The sequence below is a fragment of the Brachycentrus maculatus genome, unplaced genomic scaffold (assembly GCF_059751285.1).
Source record: "Brachycentrus maculatus isolate JH-2025_06_01 unplaced genomic scaffold, ASM5975128v1 h1tg000589l, whole genome shotgun sequence".
NCBI lineage: Eukaryota > Metazoa > Arthropoda > Insecta > Trichoptera > Brachycentridae > Brachycentrus > Brachycentrus maculatus.
Window position 1 is genome coordinate 1,205,338 of NW_028281329.1, and position 26,293 is coordinate 1,231,630.

The 26,293-nt window shown below is 31.5% G+C and overlaps 2 protein-coding genes and 1 non-coding gene across 5 annotated transcripts in view; all 3 read right to left on the reverse strand.

Annotated features, from left to right (window-relative positions):
* Positions 1–2,164: 2,164 nt before the first annotated feature.
* LOC148301251 (U6 spliceosomal RNA) lies at positions 2,165–2,271 on the reverse strand. Its single transcript, XR_015838834.1, has one exon. It is a non-coding gene; the product is annotated as a U6 spliceosomal RNA (small nuclear RNA).
* A 2,614-nt stretch (positions 2,272–4,885) lies between these two features.
* LOC148301252 (uncharacterized) lies at positions 4,886–12,548 on the reverse strand. 3 transcript variants are annotated; one of them, XM_088273546.1, is made up of 4 exons: positions 12,342–12,548; positions 10,278–10,434; positions 8,849–8,946; positions 4,886–7,885 (listed from the first exon to the last, which is right to left on the reverse strand). In XM_088273546.1, exons 2-4 carry the CDS (start codon positions 10,420–10,422, stop codon positions 6,647–6,649), a joined length of 1,482 nt encoding a protein of 493 aa, XP_088129672.1. In that variant the 5' UTR covers positions 10,423–10,434; positions 12,342–12,548; the 3' UTR covers positions 4,886–6,646. The 3 variants fall into 3 exon arrangements, with proteins under 3 accessions (XP_088129672.1, XP_088129673.1, XP_088129671.1); XM_088273547.1 differs by having other exon boundaries at positions 11,878–12,548; XM_088273545.1 differs by having other exon boundaries at positions 4,892–7,885; positions 12,161–12,548.
* Positions 12,549–21,185: 8,637 nt separating this feature from the next.
* The window catches only part of LOC148301253 (guanylate cyclase 32E-like), a 155,013-nt gene continuing 149,905 nt past the window's right edge, over positions 21,186–26,293 (reverse strand). The window contains exons 22-23 of the mRNA XM_088273586.1: positions 22,723–22,837; positions 21,186–21,436 (exon numbers count right to left, since the gene is read on the reverse strand). Coding sequence (XP_088129712.1) covers positions 21,186–21,436; positions 22,723–22,837 — 366 coding nt within the window. The remainder of the gene's footprint in view (positions 21,437–22,722; positions 22,838–26,293) is intronic.

Consider the following 26,293-nt stretch of genomic DNA (forward strand, 5'->3'; position numbering starts at 1 on the left):
TTTACCTGCAGAATGAGCATATATAAAAAGAAGCTCCGCGAGATATTCTTTTAGAAATATGATTGCCAATTGCAGGGAATGAGAATTAGCGGTGTAAAAAATAGTTGATTATAATGACCGCTTAAAACGCATGTGTGTTTTTCCTCGTTCGCCTAGCGTGTGTTTAAAAACCTTAGTACGAGTTTCAATCCTCATCGTGCATGAAATATTTTTTAAACAAATTAAATCTTCTACTCTTCTAGCAATATTACGAATTAAATTCCTTAAATATGGAATGTATGTAATGTATGGAAGTGAAACATGGAGTTGGCAAAAGAAGGATGAAAGTAGACTGAATGCAGTCGAAATGCGATCTCTCAGAAGAATGTGCGACAAAACGATGTATGATAGATGTTCGAATAGTGAAATAAGGAAGGAATGCAAAGCTGAGATAAAAGCATTATCGATAAAATTAAGAAGGGTGTGTTGAGATGGTTTGGACATGTAGAACGAATGAGTGAGGAAAGAACGGTAAAAAAATGAAGCGAATGAAATTGCAAAAAGGAGCAGAGGAAGGCCGAGAAAAACATGGCACGATCAGGTATGCCAAATACTTGAAAGTGGTCAGGTTAGGAGTCGTTATAATCGGTGGGTATGTATGAGGAGATGCATGAACGTGGAAGAAGCGAAGAATGTTTCCAAAGACAGAGTGGTGTGGCGTTCTATTCTCTCTGCCTACCCCTGCGGTGAATTGGCGTGATGGTTAGTCAGTTAGTTAAATTCCTTAAATTTTATTCCGGTACGTAAATAGTTTCATTTTGAGTGCTGGTCCTCATAATTATGATTGTAGTATAAAATCATGTTATCAGGTAGGCCCTTTATGGCAGTTTACAATACATTGGATCATAACGATTATGGTACATATTTATAACTGGTTAAATAATTGTCACATACTTGTCATTAAAGGCAAACATGCAAGATTACCAGCTTTATTTACTTATCCCATTTTAAACTACAGAGTGAGCTAGTACAAGATTTTATAGATAGGAATTGTTGGAGCGGTGCGCAAATCATGGCCCCTCGAAGGATTCGGGAGAAATTTTGTGAATATCTGCTGAAAATGGATCAAAATTTAATGGCATGGCTACAGAATATTTGTTATTTAAGGCAATGAATAAGATAACTAACTAACTAACTAACCATCACGCCACTTCGAACGCCACACCACTCTGTCTTTGCAAACATTCTTTGCCTCTTCTACATTCATGCATCTCCTCATACATACCCGACGATTATTACGACTCCTGACCCGGCCGCTTTCAAGTATTTGACATACCTGATTGTGCCAAGTTTTCCTCGGTCGTCCTCTGCTTCTTTTTCCAGCTACATTCGCCCCATAAATTTGTTTAACCGTTCTTTCTTCACTCATACGCTCCACATGTCCAAACCATCTCAACACACCTTTCTTAATTTTATCGATAATGCTTATCTCAGCCTTACATTCTTTCCTTATTTCATCATTCGAACATCTATCAAACATCGTTTTGCCACACATTCGTCTGAGGGATCGCATTTCGACTGCATTCAGTCTGCTTTCATCCTTCTTTTGCCAACTCCATGCTTCACTTCCATACATAAGGGTTGGAACCAGAACTCCATTGTGTACTGCCAGTTTAGCTTCCGCTGATAGATTTTTATTTGCTAAAACTGATTTTAGTGCACCATTCACTCTGTTCCCAGCATTCACTCTCCTTTCTATGTCTTTATCAATCTTTCCATCCCTAGAAAACATACTACCCAAATATATGAAATCATCTACCTGTTCCAAAATCTCCTAAAGGCCAAGGGTTTTTTAAAAGTACAGTTTAAAAAAAATGAAACTCATATTAAAAAAACATTAAACATGAAATAAAAGTTAACGGCTCTCAAATCCTCCATTGGGTAGTATATTTTTGTCAAATAAATATTTTCATAATCTTTTAGATTTCAATTTATAAGATATAGAGATTTTTATTTGATATATTAGTGAATGAATTTGTTTCATAGAAAATATGATGGTACAAAATAAAATTGTTCGTCGTTCGTTATTCTATAAACTTAAATGTTACAAGTAGGTACTCAAGTATTATTGTGATAACAAAAAAGTAATAATTTCAAACATTTGAATGTAACGGAAAAAGGTCCAAAAAATGTGGAACGCTTCACGATTTTGCGTGTCATCCTTGCGCAGGGGCCATGCTAATCTTCTCTGTATCGTTCCAATTTTAGTATATGTACTGCCGAAGCGAGTACGGAGGAAGAAAGTTTTGAATTGTATATATCCTACTAACTAAATAACCAACCACATGCGAGTTAACGCGATCTAAAAAAGGTGCAAAACACGGATAAGTTGTTTGAAAATATTATGCTGTTTGTTTGACAGATGTCGTTAGTCTCGCAAAAACGCTAAAAACGATATCCAATGACGGTTGCACTCTACCGGTGTAACGTCGAACATTTTGAAATTGCATTTGTTTTGAAAATGTAAACAAATATTATTTTAGAAAAATCAAATTGTGATATACACCAATATTTTAATTCAAAACTATTTTTAGGTAAGCCTCCGTAACTTGTGCTTAAACATAGAAATCAAGCTTTGACATAACGGGATGTCGAACTTAGAGCTTTTGACTCAAAGGTCGAAACACTAACCACAACCCTACTCTTATCATTATACGATTGAGATGTACAGTAAAACCCCCTATAACGTTGAAATAGGTACCGCATTATCAGAGGGAAGTGGTTAATTAAGAAAATCAATCAGCGTAAAAGACTGTAATGAGACATTTAATACACAATTTAAAAACATTAACCTCCCACAACGTTCCCATTGATAAACGGGGTACCTATCTCAACGTTATGGGGGGTTTACTGTATTTTAGAAATTCAAAGCTACTGTCAAATAGGCTAAATCAGTGTAACTTTAAATCACAATTAAAATGTATTTCTTTAAGTTATTTGGTTAACTAGTTTTTTAAATTTTCTGTAGAGAAGCCATTCTTCGATACATTTTCTCCTACAGCAGGATAGAGCGCTTATCAAAACTATTAAAAATGTTTGTACATTTTTTAAATGCAAACCTTCATTTGTCAATTGCTGTCATAATTAAATTAAGCATTTGACTATCTAGACACATCATATATCTGTGAAAGAATAGTTATTTGATTCACTCGAATGAAGGACATAAAAACTGAAGAAGGATAAGTCACAAGTTTTAACAATTAAGAAATATGGATGTATTTGAAATATCAGTATGATAGTTTTCTAATGAAGAATTAAAAATGACATGTATCCGAGATGACCAGTTCCACAATTTCTTTACAGAAGGTGGTGCAAAGTATTACCCATGGTGCAATGTACCCATGGTGTAATGTACCCACTACGGTACTTTATTATTTGTGTTCCAGTCTTGTTAACCTTAATCCCATGTGCCAAAATGAGAAATAGAAATTACTCATCGGGAATATTATATCAACGAGTATATATTACTTATGTATGTAATGTTTTGAAAAAAATAAAATAAAAATTATTTCTCAGCCTAAATCATATTTTCCATTACATACTTGTTTGTAATTTTGTAGAATTATGTTCTCTGCTGCTTTCAATGGTAGTAAGCGGGAACTAAGTAGTGAAAGAGTGGGGTGTTAAATTGTAAATTTCAAGTATTCAGTACTTCGAATTTGATTATGTTTCTGGTGTATTTATATCCATTGTTAAGCAATATATCCAAAATTAAACACGGTTATTGGATTGAATTCTACTTTCATTTACATATATATGTTAATATGTGATGCGTTTCACGTTAATAGTGTTTGATAATATCTTAGGGGGAGGTCCGATGTCTTGCAGGCAACCCGCTTGCGCAGCGCGGGTGTAAACTGTGCGACCCAAGCAATACGATAATATCTTAATAAGACAAAACGCGTCACATATTATCATATGCATATGTAAATAAAAGTAGAATTTAATCCAATAACCGTGTTTAATTTTGGATATATTATCCAACCGTCTGCAGTTACAATAAATTTATATTCATTATTTATTATGTGGTCATAAAGGTTTGTATATACAGTGAAACCTCTATCTATCGTTCCTCGAATAATCGTTTTCCCGGATGTGTCGTTTATTTCTTCTATCCCGACTCAATTTCATACTAAACTAAATCGAATCGATCGTTTCTCTATCACCATTTACCGCATTTATCATTCAAATTGAGCTGCATATTTGATACATTTTGTCTGTTTTTTTACATTATTTCCAATTTTCTTACATTCAACGGCAACATATGGGATAGAAACTATCGAAAGCTTGTGTAACCGATAGCAGGAGAGGTCAATATTGATGAAAAGGAGCCGCTGCCTGTACCTGCATTTCCAGAAGCGTGCACAATCTTTGAAAGAAAACTTTCTACAACGCACATTCAATAACCGATGCTGAAAAAAATACTATTTGCAAAGCCGAAAATATACTATTGACTTACGAAAGTAAAACAGTTAAAAAATAAAAGTAATTTTTAAATTCCATTCAGGTTTGTATTTTTTTTAAATAAATACACTTGCATCTGAAACATGTATTCCTCTTAGAATTTTAGCCTACAAATGGTTATGCAGATTGTGAGGACGGTACCTTTACTCGGTCGTATCTATTTGCGTATTGACCTCTTAATCCCGCATTCATAGTTTATTTTAAAAGGTCCCTTTAAAAACGATAGATAGAGGTTTCACTGTATTTCTTTTTGGAATAGGTCAAGTTTGCTTTGTTTTTTTTTCCTAAACAAAACTTTTTCTTAAAACCTCTGTATTGTTTCTTTGATGATAATTTTTTTAATATGTGGGGTATTTACATGTGGACAAATAAAAGATACAAATGTACGAAAAATACGTAACATAGAATATATTTTAATCAATCTTCAAAAGGCAATCTATATTTCATACATTAAACATTATCACAATAAAATATGTAGTGTTCAGTAATCAATTTGACCATTACTACATTATCATATTGTACATTGACATATTATTATACATTATACAATATTTAAACATGATAAATTTGTTCAGATTGTAATATGCTTGGATACATAATGGTTCAACTTTACAATGTACATTTTGAAACACTATATGTAATACTGGATTTACGCACACATATTCGTAATTGCCTCGTCACTTGCGAATGTGTAAATGTGGATCAATAGATGCACATAGATATTTCTAGTGGTTAACTCATTCAAAGAGCTGTCAATGCTGTAAAAATAATCTCATTATCATTAGGAATCAACCATTACTCTTTACACAATATTATTGATTTAATCCGTAAAATGGCACTTGGACACAATTTAGCTAACAAAAGCTCAATATCTGTTTTTTTCCATCTGTGGAGTTGACTACTTTACAGATTAAGCAGAGTACATGATATGTTTTCCATTTGTCTATTCATATTTCATTATTATTAAATGTTTTTTTTTCCTGAAATTTCACAATATTGCCTTTTTAAAATCTAATTAGAATTATTTTGGGGTTGTAAAAATAATGAAATATGAAGATACTAAAGGTGAATTCACCTAAAAAGTATAAAAATTTAAAAAAAGTAGGAAATATATAAATCGTCATAACGTAATTAATTACAGGACAATATCATTGAAAGCGATTTTTTTTTGTAAAACTTTGATTGCTTTGTTCATATCACACTTCATTATTTTTAAATGTTTTATTTTTTTCATGAAATTTCATATTATTGGCTTTTTTAAAAATCTAATTTGAATTATTTTGGGCTTTGTAAAAATAATGAAATATGAAGATACTAAAGATGAATTCCCCTTAAAAGTATAAAAATTATAAAGTAGGAAATAGAAGAATTGTGATTTTATTTTAAAACTTTGAAAAAAAAAACATTTGAGAAATGCAATAGCATTGTAAGTCTTAGTATTTTTTACTTTTGCAAATAAGATTGACCAAAAACTTTTTTATATTTGTAAAATTAATGAAGTAATCGCTGTCTAGTGAAAGCGATTTATGAAGTAGCAAGGTGTTTATTTAAGTAACAAACTTTGACAAACAGACTGCATCTTGCTAAATGGAACCTACTTTAGTGACAAGAAGATAAAAACGTAACATTAGCATTTTTTATTTTATTTTTCTAAAATATTCTCTTACAAGCGTTTTCAAAATCACCAAACAACTTTAAGTTTTTTTTTAATCACAGGATTTTGAACAATAATGCAAGTTCAATAAATTAGTAAAATAATAAAACACCCCTTTTCATCACTTTATCACTTGAATGCTTAAATCTACTAACTGTTTAATAACCTAGCGGAATCAGTAGGTTAACCAGTATTATTAAAATCACAACATAAGTATAAAAACTGTAACCTACAAAGAATTAGAAATAATGAAAAATATAGCCAATATAAAAAAGCTGAATTCATAAATATTTTTGGCCAACAATTAAACATGAATATAATGAAATCATTGACATTGCAAGATTTTTTACCTTTTTGGAAGAGTAGTTTATGTATTTTTTTATTGAAAATGTGAAGTATTTCACATGTAAATCTAGAAATAAAAATAATAACATATTGCAATAGAACTTAAGACAAAAAGGAATTTAATTTAACGAATGGTTATAAATTTTATTTCTTTTTCTTCTTATTATTTAATTGATGTTCTATGTTATCCCATAATGTGTTGGAGCCAGAAGAAATTGCTGGAGTTGATTGTACATTCTTGGTACTGCCAAGCAGTTTAGTTCTGTTTTGAGCTTGGTTGGCTACAAGATTTTGGTAAACCTCTTCAACAGAAAGTTCCTTGGTTGCGTATTTGGCTTTCTGCGGGTCTAATACTTGAGACTTCTTAGGCGTTATGGGTGGTGGTGCGGAGGTTGTTTCTCTGGCTTCTAATCTCCAGTTGGATTCATTCTCAGACACTTTTGGTTCTAATCTGTCTGCATTCTTCTTTTCAGTTTTATTTCCAGTTTTAAAAGTAAACGAATCAAAACCGAATGTGATAGGTTTTGGTTCCGCAATATCGGTTACATTTTTGGGGCACGTAACATTCGTCGAATCCGAAGATAACCAATCTAATACTTTGTTCTTGGCACTTGCACTTATTATTCTACGTGAACTGTGGGACGAACCGGGATCTTCATTGGAGTGATGAAGAGTTGCATTCTGACGTATTTGTCTCCTAAATTGTAACAGTGAATCGTTGCTATCTTCCGAAGATTCATCCGTCACTTGGTGTAACTCTACAATTTTTTTCTCTGGTTTCTTGACTCGGGTGGGGGAGGGGGAACCTTTTTGTGGAGCAACCTCCTTTTCTGGTTGTTTCTGAACACCCATCAAAGACAAAAAATGATCACTCACCTTTACGTTTTCTAGAACTGTTTGCGGTTCCCCGTGCAAGAAGCGTTCAAACATACTTTGCATCATGCAATTTCTTTTCATTTTCCTGTTTAATGCGGAAGAATGTGCTACTGGTTCGCTAACGGGAACACTTTTCCTTTCAGCTTCATTAGGAACAGGGGAACTGGATTCTGAGACAGATTCGAGGGAATAAATAGATTCATTTGCAGTGTCGAGGTCCATTGCTTGGACATCCTCAGATATATTGTTTACTTGGGAAGCAATTTCTGTCAGAGTGGCGCTAGGAATTTTGGACTCGGAAGGTGCATCAGTAGTCAGAACTGCAGTAGGAATAAATTCTGCCGATTCTGGATTGAGTGTTGTTTGTGAATTATCTAAATTAATGTTAACATTTTCGGCTTTGAGATGGGACTGTTTATCAGCACTTAACTCCATAGTTCTATCTAGTAAGAGACCCTGATATCCAAATGCCTCTTCTATTTTATCATTGGAGTAATTAGGAGCTGCCTAAAAATATAAAATATCATTTATTATGAGAAGAACACACAATCGTTTATTTATATATATATATATATATATATATATATATATATATATATATATATATATATATATATATATATATACATATATATATATATATACATATATATATATACATATATATATATATATATATATATATATATATATATATATATATATATATATATATATATATATATATATATATATATATATATATACATAAATACATATATATATATATATATATATATTTATATATATATATAAATACATATATAACATATCTCATTGATGTTTAGTTAGGCGTTAACCAAAAAATAATAATAATGAATAATACGACAGCAATGCTTAATAAACAATAATTACCAAAAAACTGTATACGCAAAATATATATTATAAGAAATGCACATAGGGCAATGTCATACCCATAACACATTTGGGGCACTGAGGGCCACAGGAGTTTAACCGACATTTGATATTGGTTTAATCTGAGTAAGCAGTTAGATGAAAAAAAAAATTTATGTATTACATGTTAAATCAAACACTGATGTTTTGAGACTACTAAGTTGTATTTTATAGTTAAAAAACATATAAAAATCAATTTTGTGACAATTGTTTCGCCAGATACTTACCAGAGCTAACATTACAAAATTGTTATATTCCAACTTCAACTATAATCGATAAAAGCTTTCAGAAATATTTAAATTTTTCCCGTTTTTAAACCGCATTTTTATTTGGTATTCAAAATACATATCACCGATGCATGCGGAAGTTTTGAGCACCGTAAGCGAAAGGTTAATGTTAATTCACATAACTCCTGAATAGGTAGGTACCTACGAATGAATGTGTATACCTGTTTTGCAAATTCCTCATCTCATAAAAAAAAGGTTTATCAGTGTTGGAATATAACATGCAATGGTTGAAACAAAGAAATATACTTACATTCCTTAGCATTGTAGTAATAAAATCTAAATTTGGTTTGGTAATATTCGTGTCTTCATCAGCAGTCAAATCTATATCATACGGTAGGTAATTGTCATCTAAAAGAAATATACATATTTAAATGGTAAACATAGTCTTAGTTGGCACATGTAACTAAACACATAAGGAACTATCTAACCTGGAGGCAACGACGCATCTTGAGACATTTCAGCATCATTTAAATTTAATAACTTTAAAAAAATCAAAAACTGAAATAACTGTCAAAGTTTTAAGAAAAATTCTATGCATGTTTAAATAAAAATTATTGTTGCAAAATTTTGTAGATACTAAGTAAGAACTTTTTATTTATTTACCTTTTTTTTTGGAAATCGATAAGGAATTTAAACAGAATATTAAAGTACCTACCTTTAATAAATCTGGAAAACTTTGGGCAACATTGGACAAAGCTGAAATATTTCATTTGTCGATTTCTACTTCTCCATAACTGGTGCAGTGTAAGAAGAGAATTTTTTTTCTTCATTTTGTTACATTGTTGATTTTAAAGTATATATATTTTTTTTATCAGTTACATACTGTGAATTGTTTTGCTTTAGCTAGACAATAAGACAGCATTAGTGAAATTTATTTTTATTTAATGCAAAACCTTGTTCTGTCTTTAAATGTTACTTAAGGTTAAATTTTACTACTGATCACTATTCTGAAGTGTCAAAAATGCATTACTTTAATATGTTCAGCATAATATGCATTTTAAAAAGTTTTTCCCGAGATTTTTCAAACCTAATTCTGATTGAAAAGCCGCTATACATTGTTTTTTAAAATAAATTTTGAAATTCCAGATGCATAGTACTTCTATCACAACAGTCAGCATTATGTTTATTCTAAGAACCAGAGAATTGAAGAATTTATAATATATCGCTCACTCCTTTCAAGAACGTCATAAATCAAAAATTTTACATTTTCAGTAGAGCATGTTTTCAGAATGCCCAGAAAATGTACTATATCCCAGCAATAGCGGCATAGTTTTTGGATTTTTAAGAAAATGTATTGTTTAATTATTTTTTTAAAAATACTAAATATTTTTCAAATGGAGAAAAAACCTTCAGGTTTCACCTAAAAAGATCTGTTGCACAGTAAAAAGTTCAATAAGTGGCTTGATATTTATTTTTAATACATTGTATTATATTTTTAAACTTTAAAAACGTTCTCCTGAAAAATCAAGTTTTTTGATTTATGACGTTCTTGAAAGTGAGCGATATTCTTAACATGCACATAATAGGTATGTGATAAGATAATATTTAAATGTATGTGAAATATGATAAGATTTTAGGTAGGAATATTAATTGATATATCAATTAATATTCTTTAGTACAAATGAAATATAAAAGGAACTTTTTTAAGTACAGAAGTTTGACATTATATGAATTATTACCATTCCTTGGAGGTGGTGGAGGAATTTCCTCCATTGTTAGCAATTTAATATTAATGGAAGATTTTTTGTCTCGGTGTGGATTAAAATCACAAAGTTGATCCAAGTCAGATAAAACATGGCGTTTACTATTCCACGGGATTGCCATCTTGTGTATTGCCTGGAATCGAATTTATAATAAATCATTAGAATTTTGCTGGGACATGAATTAAAATGCGAAAGTTGATATATTTATTGTTTTTCATCATTCATGTACCTCACAGATGAAAAATATTATATTTTTAAAGAGGATCTTTTGATCATCACAAATATAGGCTATTAAAAATTTAATTCAGAATAAATATGACTGAAAAACAAAATTCATAGAACATCAAAATAATAGGCAAGATGTACATTACATATATACTAACTACTGCACCATCACGCTGTTCCCTGCAGGGCTAGGCAGAGAGGATGGAACGCCACACTCTTCTGTCCTGGCATACACTCCACGCTTCTTTCACATCCATACATCTAGTCATACATGCCCTCTGATTATGCAGACTTTTGACACCACCAGATTTTAGGTATTGATTGATCTGATCGTGCCAAGTCTTTTTTGGCCTTCCTCGTTCTGTTCTCTCCCTCACATTCGCCAAATGTATTTGCTTAGTCATTTTCTCGTTATCCATTCACTTCACATGTCTATAACACCTTAAAGAACTCTTCTTAATCTTTGCAATTATCCCTTGTTCAGCCTTACATTCTTTTCTTTTATTTCATTAATGAGACAAATATCACCTAGATTTAGGAAGGTGTTGTGAGGGCCAATAGTGTTGCATTAATAATAAATGAACAACAACACAAAAAATTGTCCCTTCGCAGTCGGAACAGCTTTGTAATATTTCTTAGTAAAGACAGTTTTTTGATTAACAGAAGTGTAGAACATCAGATGTCCGTCGCCACATTATCAGGCAGTTGGAACAGAATCGTTTAACTATTCAATTTTGTCAAATATATGGAAGAATTTAAATAAACATTGATTCATAAAGCTTAAACAATATTTTTTACAATAACAATGATAAAATTGTATATTGCTTCATAAACTAATTATGAAACCTAAGAGTTGGTCATTTGTAAATAATCTTTTAATAGCACATTGTTTGCGGGAAACGCTTAAAAGCGTCTTTTACATACTGTTGGTAGAGAGTGGGAGACACTTATAAGCGTTCTATTTACTTATTTTTAGTAGAGCGCAAGTGAAATTTTAAACCCTCGTATAATGCATTTCGATTTGAAATATTTTTATTTTTGTCTTGCACTAAGCAATACATTTTTCTATATTAAAACAGCATTTTTTTAAATGCAGTTAAAGAATTTTTATTGAAAAGTTTTAAACACATGACTATATGACTATAAATATTTTGAAAGATCAACATTCACCTAACGTTTAGTCACTAGAGAATTTTGCCGCAAGTTGGATATTATGATTTTTACTGTAATGCTAATTTTTATTTGAGGAAAAGAAGTAAAATCATGCGAATATGTGTGCCAATCAAAAAAATTCAATACAAAAGTCGAAATTCGACTTAAACCATTATTTACATACTTATGTATCTCTTACCAAATATTTTATCTTGATGTTATTTAGTCTGAGGTTTATTTACTGCGACCTCTCGCAACAAAAAAATACATCTTTGTTAATAATATAATGCAGACTGGAATTGTACTACACACTCAAGTACAGACTTGACACTGGCAGAAATATCCCTTTATTGGGTAGTTGCCATGAACCAGAAAAAACATATGTTCAGCTGTGTGCCTTACAGGCGAACAAAGGTTTCCGACATTGAGTGTTTAAAATATTTAATGCATTAAGTTAAATCAAATAATGGAGGATTACTTACATAATGAAATATAAACGAGATAAGAAACATATTTTGTAATAAAAGAAAAAAATAGCTGTATTATGTTGACAAAACATTTAATAAAATCATAAAACCAGAAAAAAATACTATTAGGTAGAAGCAAAAATAACAGCTTTTGCTTTCCAGCATTATAAATAAAATACGATATTATTGCACTAACCTTAAAATTAAACACAGATTGTGAAAAATTAAAGGAGCTATGAAAGATTTCAAGTAAAAATTAAGAGATTTAAATCACACGAAGTGCAAGAACCCATGGCATGAGCTTTTAACAAGACCTAAATTTTGTTTACATTTAGTAAAACGAAGTAAAAGCAAAATTAGCAACTCAAACCACTTTACGCGTCAGATTGTACCATAGACAAGTAATTTTGTTGTTGTACCAGAGACTATACATTGCCATACGTCAAATATTGTAGGTACTACTTAGGTACCTACTGGAAAATCACTATTATCGTGTCAGCGTCCGTTAGCCTCTTTGTAAGCGGGCATTTTGGTTTCGTTTTTCTCTTTTAAAATTCCGAATGAATGCCTCTCATCGAAAAATATTTCGCGGAATATTTTCTAATTATGTAAATACGACTGTATGAATTGGCTGTTAAACGATGCAGTTGTTTATTTTTATTTTTACCTTAGTACGCAGTTTTTGCTTGGGATTCGACCATTTAGAATTCCGGGAGGACAAAAGGGCAGCAAACAATGCCGGAGAAACTTGCGTGTGCTGGCAGACAATTACTTAATCGACAATAAACTATAGACCACACTAGACCGGGGGTCAGCAACGTACGTCAGCACAGTAATTTGAATCTGACTTAAATAAATATATAAATGCATAAAAACTAATGTAATAACTTTGTTAACAAATGAATAAGTTTTTATTGTTTCTATATTTTAAAGGTAAAAAATTTAAATCTGAATGTTAGTGCATCACTTTTAATGAGTGTTTTTCCCAGTCAAGATTTGGTGTAACTGTTAAAGCTAAAATTGAAATAAAAGTAACACATTTGGAGTTTGTATTTATTGACATGGAAGCTGTTTACATTAAATGACAAGATTACATCATATTTTGATATGAATTATAACACCGAACATACATTTTATAATAAATTTTGAATACACGATCACATTCATAAAGGAAAACATTTTGTGTTGAGATTGTATGTGATAAAATTTTTCTTCAGAAACTGGAAATACAGTAGTTACATGATTCACGTTCTGAATTTCGATCCCAATCTGAGACAAATTGTGAATATGCTGTTACCATACATCCCGGGTCCTTATTTGTACTGATTTGTGAAATTGGTTACTTAGGATACTTATACAAAATGTTATAATGAGACTTGACAAGATGCAATGTTTCCATCATGATAATGATTACAACTCATATATTTGGGCAAACCGTACATTTAAACTTAGACCGTTAAGCCGCTTGTGCACTACACGGAATTTTACCGTCCGGCAGTCCAGTTTTGAAAAATAAAAGCGACTACGACAGTTTAGCGTGATCGAATTTACGTATTCATGCACCGATCAAAAGTACCGATCCGAAGAAAGATGGACAAAAGCAAAAACCAATCCAAGCCAATCATCGTTTTATCACGTTAACTGAAGTGCCGGACGGTAAAATTCCGTGTAGGGCACAAACGCCCTTACTAAACAAACTTTCAGCTAATAACGCCATCTATTTGAAAATAAGACTACTGGAAAATATCACTTTCATATCATAGTGGAATTTACAAATACTCAAAATATTTTACATTTACTATTCAGTATTTTTTGTTGTTGTTAAATAACGGTTTAGATTTGTGCGTGCGCGATGGAACTTGCAACAATTATATATTACTTAGCATCTTCTGTCCGATACAGCGGATGCTTCAAATGTCTCTATTTTTTGGTGCTCATGGTCTCATGGTCCACCTGTATTCTTGACTCACAGATTGAGAACTTTACTCAGACTGACTTGAGCAGTATACTTTTCTCTCCCCCATGAAACGAACATAAACATATTTTCGATTGTTTTATAAAATGTGTAAAATAATTACTTTATGATGGCGGGCACCATTTTAGATTTTTTGTTATGTATGATAACTCTACTATGGTTGAAAAAAAATAGGTTATTGTATAAAATATAAAAAAATATTTAGATTCTCACATTCATTCACAATAATATTTTTTACCTTAAAAACACGTTAATCTATAGATTTTAACATTAAATACATAAACACAAAACATCAATCAAATACAGCATAGGTAGATATTCTAACACAATAATAATAAAAACCGAATTTTTCAAAAGGACTTTTGTAAAACGTAAAACTTTGTTCTGAACCTTATACGTACCGAAACGGTGCACAGGGCACTGCATCGTATTGACGCATTGTTATTTTGATCGTTACTTACATGAAGGCAAGGTGATCACTCCTGCGCTTCAGTGACCAGTCCAGGGTAATATAAAATAAATATTAGAGTGTAAAATCACTAATATTTATTTTCATCCCCCCCCTGGGAATCGAACCAGGGACCTCCAGCACGGTACCTTAACACGCTAACCATTACACCACGGAGGCAGACAAAAACTTAATCTCTCTAAATTGTTATGAGTACCTACCTACCTATGTGTAGTATCTACCATATATATTTTGAAAAAATATTTTGGAGCACATTAATTACATTTTAAGTTAAAACAATGTACATATATTTAGTTACTTACTATACATAAATATATTTAGTTACTTGGAACGATACAAACAGGTTTTAAAAAAAAATACGATGTTAATTCATTTGAAGCATCATAATATATTTTTATATTTATATATATTTAATGTAGTATCAAAAGTAATATCTCAAGAAAGATATTACAGGCTTGGGGATTAAATGTGGAGCCTGAATGGTCACGTGTTATATTACCTAATTGATGGCTTTCTGCTTGCGAATATATTAACTATTAACTGAAAAACCAACCCTTATTTACGAGTATGAACGCAGTAGAGACTTCCAGGCTATCATGAATCAAGCGCGCTGTTAGTGAAAAGCAGATTTGTATTTTAACTGCAAACAGTAAATGGTCTAAACAGAAAAGTTGATCTCACACACTTTGTCTTTTTTTTGCACGTTTAGAGTGTTCAAGTTTATTTAGAGATACTAATAAACTAAAGTTTGAATCAGCTTTAAATCACAGAGGAAACTAGTGAAATCCATTTTAGCTCCATTGTGTAGATACAAATTCCACCGGTATACTTTTAAGTTCAACCGTAAAATGAAGAGAGTAATGTTGAAATATTCTTTGTTAAATATTGAACTTCCCATATAAATGTTCTAAGGGTGAAAAGTGAAAATCCTATGATTAGGCAACAAAATGTATATATATATATATATATATATATATATATATATATATATATATATATATATATATATATATATATATATATATATTTAGATATATTAATATTTATATATATATATATATATATATATATATATATATATACATATATATATATATATATATATATTTTTTAATTAACATACAGGCGGTAGAATTAGACATCGTGCGTAGAGTTGGTAAAACGATCACATAGTCAAGGGTGTAGGTATGTGATGTAAGTTTATCCGGTTAGATAAATAAATAGATACAACATTTTGGGTGTGTCCAAATACTTATTCACAAAATCTGGATTATCTCCAATTACAGGAGTTATTTCCATATTATTTTTTGACATCTTATCAAAGATGAAGAAGAATGGAATGGAAGTCTAGGCATTTATGGGGCTGACGACCGTCATAGGCTGGTTTAAGTGATCACTTTACACACGTGTAACATTCACCAATTCTACCAATTATTGACAACCACACTACTCAAATTCTTGGAAGTTCTGTATATATGAACCAATTTAGAAACCTTGTTCTTGAATCACTAGAACTTCACTAGAGACATCTATTGGTGTTATTATATAACTATTAATTGATATACTTTCCCCGGTAAACACTATAAACGCCAGTTAGGTTTAGATGGTTCTTTATCTTGGTAAATCTCCTCAAAATACACGTTAATCATGATATTTGGGGTGTCCTTCCATTGTTTTACACATTTCATTTAAGTAAAATGGAGACTTATTAAAATGATGAAGTAAAATGATCATTACAAAAGTGGAGTTTACGATGCTTTGCAGAGAAATCTCTTTATATATTATGTTACGTGGTTAGGTATTCATTTAACTTTTTGTAATTAAGTTATTATTAAAATACCTCATTTGTATTAATTGTCATTTCTTGGTGATACATATGACGAGTGAAATTGTTATATATATTACAGTATACTATGGTCCTTATGTTATATATATTACTAACTATTGTAAAATGTAAGACATTTAACATTCACCTATTTAATATTACGTATATACTCGTATATATAAACAATGGAAAAGCATTTCTTATCTTATTTTAAAATCGTAACATCAATTTTTTATATTTTTAACTTTTAAATATCTATCATAATTTATACACAGTAATCAGGAATGTGCACAATAGATATTTATGTTATATTTACTAAGTATAATGAATAATCATTTAACATAATTAAAACAAATTAATAAATGATATTTACAAAAGTACATACATTTATTTTCACGTATCTTAATTACTTGTAATTGTTTAAAAAATACTTGTATTTTACTCCTTGACTTCGATTAGGTACCTTAACTAATAAGGTTTAAAATAATTGAGTACTAAATTAGTTATTGTTGTTGGAGGGACTTTATTATATTGTGTAAAAATATACAGAATAAATTATTAATGTTACGATATTTCTTAAGGAGAAAATTTAAATTTATCTACACTACGAAGTTAAAATGTTAAAGCCGCATGGAATGATCCCCTGAAATTAAATATGAATTAAGTTAGTATTGAAACATGGACAAACTCCGCCTCCGTAGTGTAATGGTCAGCACGCTCGGCTACCGTTCTGGAGGTCCCGGGTTCGATTCCCAAGGGGGGTAAAATAAATATAAGTGATTTTTTCACTGTAATATTTATTCAAAATTACCATGGACTGGTACCTGAAGCGGAGGGCTGATCACCTTTCCTTCATGTATCAACGATCAAGATAACACTGCGTTTATATGACACAGTGCCCTATGCACCATTGGGGTGCGGATAAGGGTTTGTTATTATTATTGAAACATACTGCATGCAAGTGTGTGCGCGTTTATTCAACGCATTCTCACTAGTACGCATGAATAATGGTCTGGAAGGTGACATGGTAAACGTTTTCTCGAATGCATATGACGCAGGATCTATTTTGTTTCTATCGTTTGGTATTGTCTATAGTGTTTTCCGTTAGTCATGCATTTGCAGCGATCCGTTCATCGACGGTTTTTCGTCGCTCATCAAAGAAGCGGAAATCATTCATCCTATGTCGAATGTCGCGTATTTGAGTTATTTTTGCTTACAATAAGTCATGGCAACCCAAGATGAAGCGATCTGTCATGTCGCTCACTCCTTTCAAGAACGTCATAAATCAAAAATCGTTCATTTTCAGTTGTGCATGTTTTCTGAATGCCCAGAAAATGTACTATATCCCAGCAAAACAGGCATATTTTTAACTTAATATTTACCCGCTACAGGGCAGAAAGTGTTGTTTTTGCATTTTGTAGAAAAGGTCTTGTTTAATTATTTTTTTTTTTAAAACTAAATATTTTTCAAATAGAGAAAAAACCTTCAGGTTTTACCTAAAAAGATCTGTTGCACAGTAAAAAGATCAATAAGTGGCTTGATATTTATTTTTAATACATTTCATTATATTCTTAAACTTTAAAATCGATCTCCTGAAAAATCAAGTATTTTGATTTATGACGTTCTTGAAAGGAGTGAGCGATGTGATATTCATGGTTGCCAGGTTGAAATTCTGAAAATTACGGTCGGCCAGCTTACATACCAGGAAAGAAAAAAAGCGAATAATTCAGCTAGAAGTAATAGAACTAATGTGCATTAAATCAACGCTAGTGTGTAGCTGCCAATTTAATAAAAGTGCTTATATGTATCACTACTTCGATAACAGCATGTATCTTTCGACCAAAATGATTTGTTTGCTCTATGAATTCTCGCAAGTGTGCAAGTAAGCTTATTAAATTACATGGTAATGATGATGTAATTTAAAATATATCATAATACAATTTCAGTGGTCCCACTTACGGAATTAGTATACAATCTGAAAATATTTTTATCAGTCGAATTTCAGTAAAAAGGAGTTTTATATATTATTAAATCAAACGATATAAAACTTTCTACAAAAAGCATTTCCTTGGCTTTAAGTTTTATCTGTTTCAATAACAGAAGCCTTAAAAAATTTATAATTAAACAACGGAATTTATACTTAAAGTTTTTTTAAAAAAAAAATTAATGATAATAATTTGACTAGTTGATGAATAATCAACAAATATTTTGATAAAGAAAACCTACCCTTCTACGTATGTCGACAATCTGATAGCTATATACTACATAGATACTTAAATCATTTTATAGCTTTTGGACTTGGAATTTCTGGTAATTATTTAATAAGCAGTACGCTTTTTATGTGGATCTTATACTTATTTTCCTTTTTTTATTGTTGTTCATAATAACAATAGATCTGTCATTTTCATTTATTTATTTAATTCAAAGTTTATTATAGTATAACTACGTATTATAGGTAAGATTTTAATTTTTTAAACCTTTATACACCAATGCTCACTGATATGATAGCTTTGCACTTCGCACGCAGCAAATCACATCTGAGGACTTAATTCTCCTTGGAGGTGCTCACGTACGTTAATAATAATTACTCGTTCAAAAGTGCAACAAGGTGCCTGAAGGAGCTCTTTTCAATCTGGAAGCTCAGGCATCGTGGGATGCCAAGGCTTACATTGCCGGAAAGGAGAGGTTGAGGAAGACCTACAACCGTGAGTTGTGGAATTTGATTAACCAAACCTCTAACCATCCGTGGATGGATTTGGATTGAAAGAGGAAGATAAAAACCCAATTCACTTTATTTTCAAAAGTGGGTGAATTATCGTTTTCTAGTAGAACAGAGTAAAAACGAAGCAGGGTTGCTGCAATTTTTTACTCTGGAGGTGGGGGAAAAAGAACAACCCTGATTGTGAGTGTGGAGCTGAGCAGACCATAACACATAGTGCAGGACTGCCGGCTCAAAGGTTTCGATGGTGACCCTCGGGATATCCAGGAGGCGACCCCGTAGGCGGTGGACTGTCTTACAAAACTGGAGTCAAGACTTTAATCCCATAAGACACAACACGTATGCGTAAAGAAGAAGTCGGAGCCACAAGGCAAAGTAAAATAAAGTTAGTATCGTTTTCAACATATTAAAAGAAAAAACAAGATTTTTATTTGGGACTATCTTATACACCCTATACAATTTCAAAGTTTAAGTTTGTTCAGAGCTCCGATATTGATTAATAATTGGTACTTATCTTACAATTTACACATTTATATAAAATTGTTATTATCTACACACGAACAATAAATTATCTTCATGCATTGAACAACATTATCATGCATTGAAAAAATTGAAGTTAATTTAAAGCTTCAATACCCTCGTATCAAAATATTTCACTTATAACCATTCGTAAATTTGAAAAAAAAATATCCATAATCTTTTGCAAGGTATGCTAATGTTTATATGGTTATATATATTTTGGTTTTTATGATGCATGAAAAAATCATATTTTTACCAGCTAATTTACATGAATATTACATATTTAAATACTAGGCATATTCAAAACATTATTAATACAATATCACCGTTGATGGGCACAAGTACAAAATTAAAATTAATACTTACTACTACTGCTTTCACAAGTACATCAATTTGTAAACTAGTATATAAATATTAATAAATAATCAAACTGCATGTAAGGAGTGAATTCCATACCAGAAAATTATTATATGAAATTAATGTTAACTAAATCTTCTAAAATTTTTTTATACAAAATGTAACTATGGGCTTATCTTGTGATATTATTCAAATAGTTCTCAACATGCAAAATGAAAAAATATAGTTTTAAAATAAAATGTCATGTGTTTTTTGAAAATAACGTATTTTTCTTATTCTTTCATATACCTATACACACTTGTATATGCACAGGTAAAATATTATATTGTCATAAAGTAATTCATTTTATAATTTAATTTCAAAATGTTTTGGTTCGATTTTCCATGAGAACAGGGTTTCCACAATAGTTACATGTACGTTGTTTGTCCTTATTATAAACAGACTAGAGACATTCATTTTAATTTAAATAAATTACATTAACATATACATATTATTAGTGCTCTCAGATGTACCATTAGACAAATCTTCACTTATCTGATCATCACTGTATACAGCCTATGTATGCCATTTTCATCATTCACGTTTATCCAAGTATAAACAAACTAACCTCTTCCCTACGTATCTTCTTCGTCATGCCTTCGAATCATGTTTTCTTTTTGTAGCGTCTACGATTCTTTTAACGAAGTTGTGTTCACCAAATAAAACTTAAATTAATAAGGATAGATTACCACAAAGTGACTGCCGAATCAATCAATGAAATTATTATTTCAAACACTGGTTTATTCATCAGGTTGGGCCACGTTTGTATGGAGAAAAAATAATTGTCGGGCATTGAAAGAAAAAGGTGACAAATAATGCTTTTACCAAAATTTTATAAACATCGGATATCATCTCGGCTGTCCAAACTTGAAACACAGTAAGGGACATTTTTTTGTAGTAGGTTTTTTTGCATTTTTGGACTAAGTAGAATCTACTTAGTCCGAAAATGCAAGAAAAACGTACTAAAAAAAATGTCCTTTACTGAGTTTCGAGTTTGGATAGCCGATCTTGTGCCTCAAATATCCAAATCAATATTTCAAAGTCGATCCGTAATTGAATCAATTAATGAAAAAATAATTCAGCTGATATAATCCGGATTGTGATGGTCATGAGATCCTCAGAAGAAAGAGAATCCCTCTACAGCTCGTAGTCGAAGTCCCTGAAGGTGACCATGGGCGCGGAGCGGTGCGCGCGGCCGGGCGGGCAGCAGCAGCGGCAGGGAGGCGCGGGCGGCGGCGGCAGCGCCCCGTAGCCGGCGGGCAGGTCCTGCTGCGAGCGCGCGCAGCAGCGCCGCCCGGAGCCGACCAGCGCCGGCCAGCGCGGGCGCGGCCCGCAGCCGCCCGCCAGAAGCCCGGGCCGGCGCAGCAGGTCCGGCGTGTCGCACGCCACTGGAACATCGCGCAAATTACACTCGCAGAAGGGAACCACAAACATACCGTCTCTACAACAAACTAGACAAAATTATCGAAATCCTTTAGTACACAACCACGATACACGATTTACACATAACGAAGGTTTGATGGTCCCAAGAATTCACAATAAATATGGGAGTCGAACTCTGCAATATATCGTTCCGAACACTTTTAATTTGTTGCCGTTAAAGGTCAAAATAAAAAATGGAACAAAGGCAAAATAAAGGAATAGGTAAATGATCAACAGTTAATTTGATGAAATTTGTAAAATGTTTATATTCTTAATTTTTTTCTCTTTTTTGTGTCTATATTAGGTTGAAATCGTTAAAAACAATAAAAAAATTATTAAAAAAGAACTCCACCTGGGTCTCTGCAAAAAAGTTCAAAACATGTATAAATTGTGATTTAAATAAATGTATACAAATAAAAAAATAAAAAAAACTTTATAATACCTGTATAATATCACTCGGGAATAATATCTAATTTAACATTCTTAACCTATAAAGGATTGTGTATGACCGATAACCGATATAATCAATATTTTCATTCTTCATTTTCTTTTGTAAAATTCGCCTTCGTAAAAACGTTGTTTTCGTAAGTTACAGCTCTTAAAAGCAGATACATAAAGGGATACGCCCCAAAACACACCCGATGACGCAAAATTTTATGACGTATGTATAGCGTTGCCTGTTTTTTGTTTTATTAAAATATCTAAAGTTTAAACCTTCATATCTTCCTTACTTCACTACAGATATCAATAAGAATGTTACCGATAGTCTTGTGATTTTTCATATTATTTTATTAGCTAATACATCACGAGAATGATCCATTCTCCGTCTTATTCCTCATTACTGAGGGTTGTGATGACTCTCCATGGTATCTCTAGAATATTGATGATATTTAATTAATTTTATGTTTAATATTATATCGAGGTTTTACTGTATATTGTTTGTGTCCTCATTATTTTAAATAGTGTGAAATTATTTTTTCCCTTTTAACTACATTACGCAATGCATAATACATCATTCAATAGATACAGTATAATTTATATAATTTTGCAAGTTTATAAATTTATGTTCTCTGAAAGCAATAAAGCTTCGGAAAGATACATCTTCCACCCTCCTAATATTTTTTATTTGTCCATTATGTATGTACTTTTCTAGGCTTGTACCGCTTTATTTTTAAAACTATAAATATTCCAGTTTGGTACTCTTTTTTAGGTAACGTGATTAAGTAGACATTACAAAAGGGATAATCCTTACGGTCAGAGCTGCAGCTGGCCAATAGTGATGTTTGGGACACTTCCCTTCTGGCTCTCGCTTCTCTCCTACCTGCCTCTTCTCCTTCCAGCCAATATGTCAGCATTTCTCCTTTACCCTGAAACGAAATGACCATAAAATGTGATTGAATGACACACTATAAATAAAGTGTAGGTACATACACAAAATGACAAAACGGATATGGATAAATATATGGAAGGCCTGTGGAAGTTGGTCAACAGTCCGGCTTCTTCTGCGCAGTTTACTTGGTTTTCTCCCAGTAATATGCAAATGGTGATATGTTCCTGATTGGCCCACACTAAATTATCCCTCCTGTTCCCAACACAGATTAAAATAGCCAATAAAAAAAATCAACTCAATTATCTGTAAATTTTATACTAAACCTGGAAAATAATAATCGCAACTCTCATCTAAAAGAAAAGTAACAGATAAAAATATTTCTGACAGGTTCACTCCCTTTTAATGATTTTTTTAATCTTGATAATTTGGTACAATACTGGTTTTGAATCTAGACGTCGCTGTTTTGACAAGATGGTAAACAAAATAACATTACTCAAACAACAGATTTTCTCTTTTTCATGATTTCCAACTGAATATTATGAATATTGTCGATATACAAATATAATAAAAGCACTAGTACTTTAGTTCTAAAACAGCAGAATTTATTATGCCTCACGGAATACTAAGCCTGAAGCTGAATATCATATAGAAGAAAAATGTTTTATATTTAAGATAGGATAAGACATTTGAATATTTGGGAGCCCCGTGTAAGGGATGATAAATACGTATTGGATTGCTTTAACTTGTGATAGTGTATGGGTTACAGTCTAATGAAATATTTACACTCGTAAAAGTGTGTTGACTTTTCTAACTTGATAATGTCACCTTGTTAACCTTGTTATATGCAATGTAATGATCAGACCGGCTCACCCTTGAAAAAACTTTGGGATAAAATTTTGCGAAGTTCACAACAATACAAACATACTCTAATATTTAAAAAACAAAGCCATGTTAAGTATAACGTCTTTTTGTCTCTGAAAACAACATCTTTTATTACATCGCTTGTTATTTTATTGAAAAAAAATGTTGCTAGAAAATGACTTTTAAGATAAGATATGACAAAATGAAAATTTTGGGCAATACTGTGACTCAAATCCTGTATCTAAATGCGCATATAAAGTATTTGAATAAATAAGATAAAAAAACCCACTAATTATAATTAAAGTGCAAACAAATTTTATGACATTAATTATTAAGAAAATAAATTACCTGTTTGAAAACTCTGAGCCTAAATTCCATTCATAGGTTTATAAACCACTGCACCCAATATACATGTATTGCAAAATTATTTAAAAAATCTTTGACGTTTCGTTATTTCCAAAAATTTGTGTAATTTTTTCTTATTTTTGAAATAAGTAAACTAGTAAAATAATTTAATATCAGTAAATAAGTAAAGGAGTCTCAAATGGTAACCATTATAATCACAAAAAATAATCAAACCGAAAAAATTGTTTTCTTAATAATCCAAAATTTTTTTTTTGTTGTCACCCTATTTATTTATTCATTGTTTATTACTAGGCGCATAAAATAAAAAAAATACAAATGTTTAGATATTGTACATGGGGCACATTTATATTAATACAATATTTTTGAATGTACAGTTAATATTACGGATATTCTAATGATCTATATTATTTTTAAAAAAAGCTAACACACATTTTTTCTGACCGATAATTATTATTTTTCTTTTTATTTAAAATTTTCAAGCTAGCTTGTAAATTTAATTTGATGACTACAAACTATTTTAGTTTCTATTGTATTGTAGCAATGTAATTTTAAGACCGAATGTAATTTATGAGATTCCTTCGATCAAACATAATGTAAGAGTACTTTAGGCGTTTTCATTTTGCATTCAGAAATTATTAGATATTAATTTCTCTTGTAAAATAAACAACCATAAGAGAATCATTCGGCGTTTTATTGCGACTAGAAAAAGCGAGTTTGCCGTTTATGATATCGCTTTAATATTTAAAAGCGTTAAATAAGCCGGAATTGATTTTAAAGGCGTAGGAATTTCTAGGAAGAGCTCAACAGGCCGCCTAAAAATTTAAAAGATTTATTTATGTATTATTTTATCGTTGTACGATATAATTAAATTTGTACAATGCAAATATTATCTTACCTAAAACAACACCCCCCCAAATCCCTGTCTTGTATTTTCAAATTTCGTACATGGTTATTTAAAGAGTGTTACAAGAAAAGCATGTAAGGTAGGTGACCCAAATAAGGCCTACCTTATTATTTTTATTTTCTAACTAGTGGGTTTATAATAACAATCCACTGGTAATTTAAAGTATAAATATTTATTTATTTAACTTTGTAATAATTGAAACCAAATTGCTTTAAACACAAAAATCACACTTTTGTGAACACAAATAACTAAAATGTCACTTTGGCCTTATTGGGAACCCTGTGTCTTAATAAAGCCTAATTAAAAATAAGTAAACATTCAACTTCTTAATGAATAAAAAACGTTTTCAATACGTATATTAAATCTAATGTGATCCCATTAATTACTTTTTATCACTATAGATCAGATTTAACGAGTTATTTATCATGTAAAAGTACTATATTAATCAGCTTTTTCATATTTTTTTAAACAATCTGAACAGTAAAATATTTGATCAGGGGGTGTGAGTCCAACACACAGCTCATGATACCAACCGCCACAAGTAAGACATTGTCGCATATCATCAACTCGATCTTCTTTACAAGCTGGACAGTACCAAGAAGGTTTATTATCGTGACGTTTTGGTTTAGATTCCGTAAGCTTATCTGCTGTCAAAGAAGCAGTCTTTACTGAAGTTCGCTTTCGCGTTGCAGCAACTGCAGGTTGTGCAGATGTACAGCCAGTAACTGACGCTGATTTAGGTGTCTTTATGTTAATCTTTATCATGGATGAAGTACCAGAAATATCTTCTACTCTTGACGATGGTACAGTAATCTGTTTTATGGAATTCGTAGCACTGTCGCCAAATAAATCTTTTGTAACCTCTTGAGCCCTGTAATTCAGAGACTTCTTGAGTGGAGCAGTCGCTACAACTTTAAACTTAGGAGTTGGTAAAAATTCATGAATCTCACACGTGGTTGATTGATTGTCTATCTTCTGTGGAGTTCCAGCATTTAGATTGTTTTTTAAGAGCAAGGACAGTGGCAAATTCTCAGAATCTGTGTCTGGCCCATCTCGACATTTGCAGTTGAAATCTGGAGGTAAACTGTCTTGGAATTCTGGCTTTAGTCTCTTGCCTTTGAACAATATCATTGGCGAAATAGCTGATCCTATAGCATTTCCGCAGTCACACTTTCAGCATGCTCATTCGCTATTTGATGAACTCTCTTTCTTCCTTTGGCTGTCAGGACTTCCTGCTGATGATGCAAAGATATGCGACAATTTTTTTCATCGATGTTGTAAATGCTTTCAGGTTTATGTTCAATTCCAAGTCACACTTGGTGATACTTTTCTCACCGACATAAAACATTGTCCTAATAAGGC

Excerpts from the sequence above, each read along its gene's own strand:
- LOC148301252 (XM_088273545.1), bottom strand. The coding sequence starts at position 12,190 with ATGTTTCTTATCTCGTTTATATTTCATTAT. Across the intron at positions 8,947-10,277 it reads TCCACCACCTCCAAGGAATG|ATGACAATTACCTACCGTAT; the intron begins GTAATAATTCAT and ends TATTTCTTTTAG. Across the intron at positions 7,886-8,848 it reads TTACTACAATGCTAAGGAAT|GCAGCTCCTAATTACTCCAA; the intron begins GTAAGTATATTT and ends TTATATTTTTAG.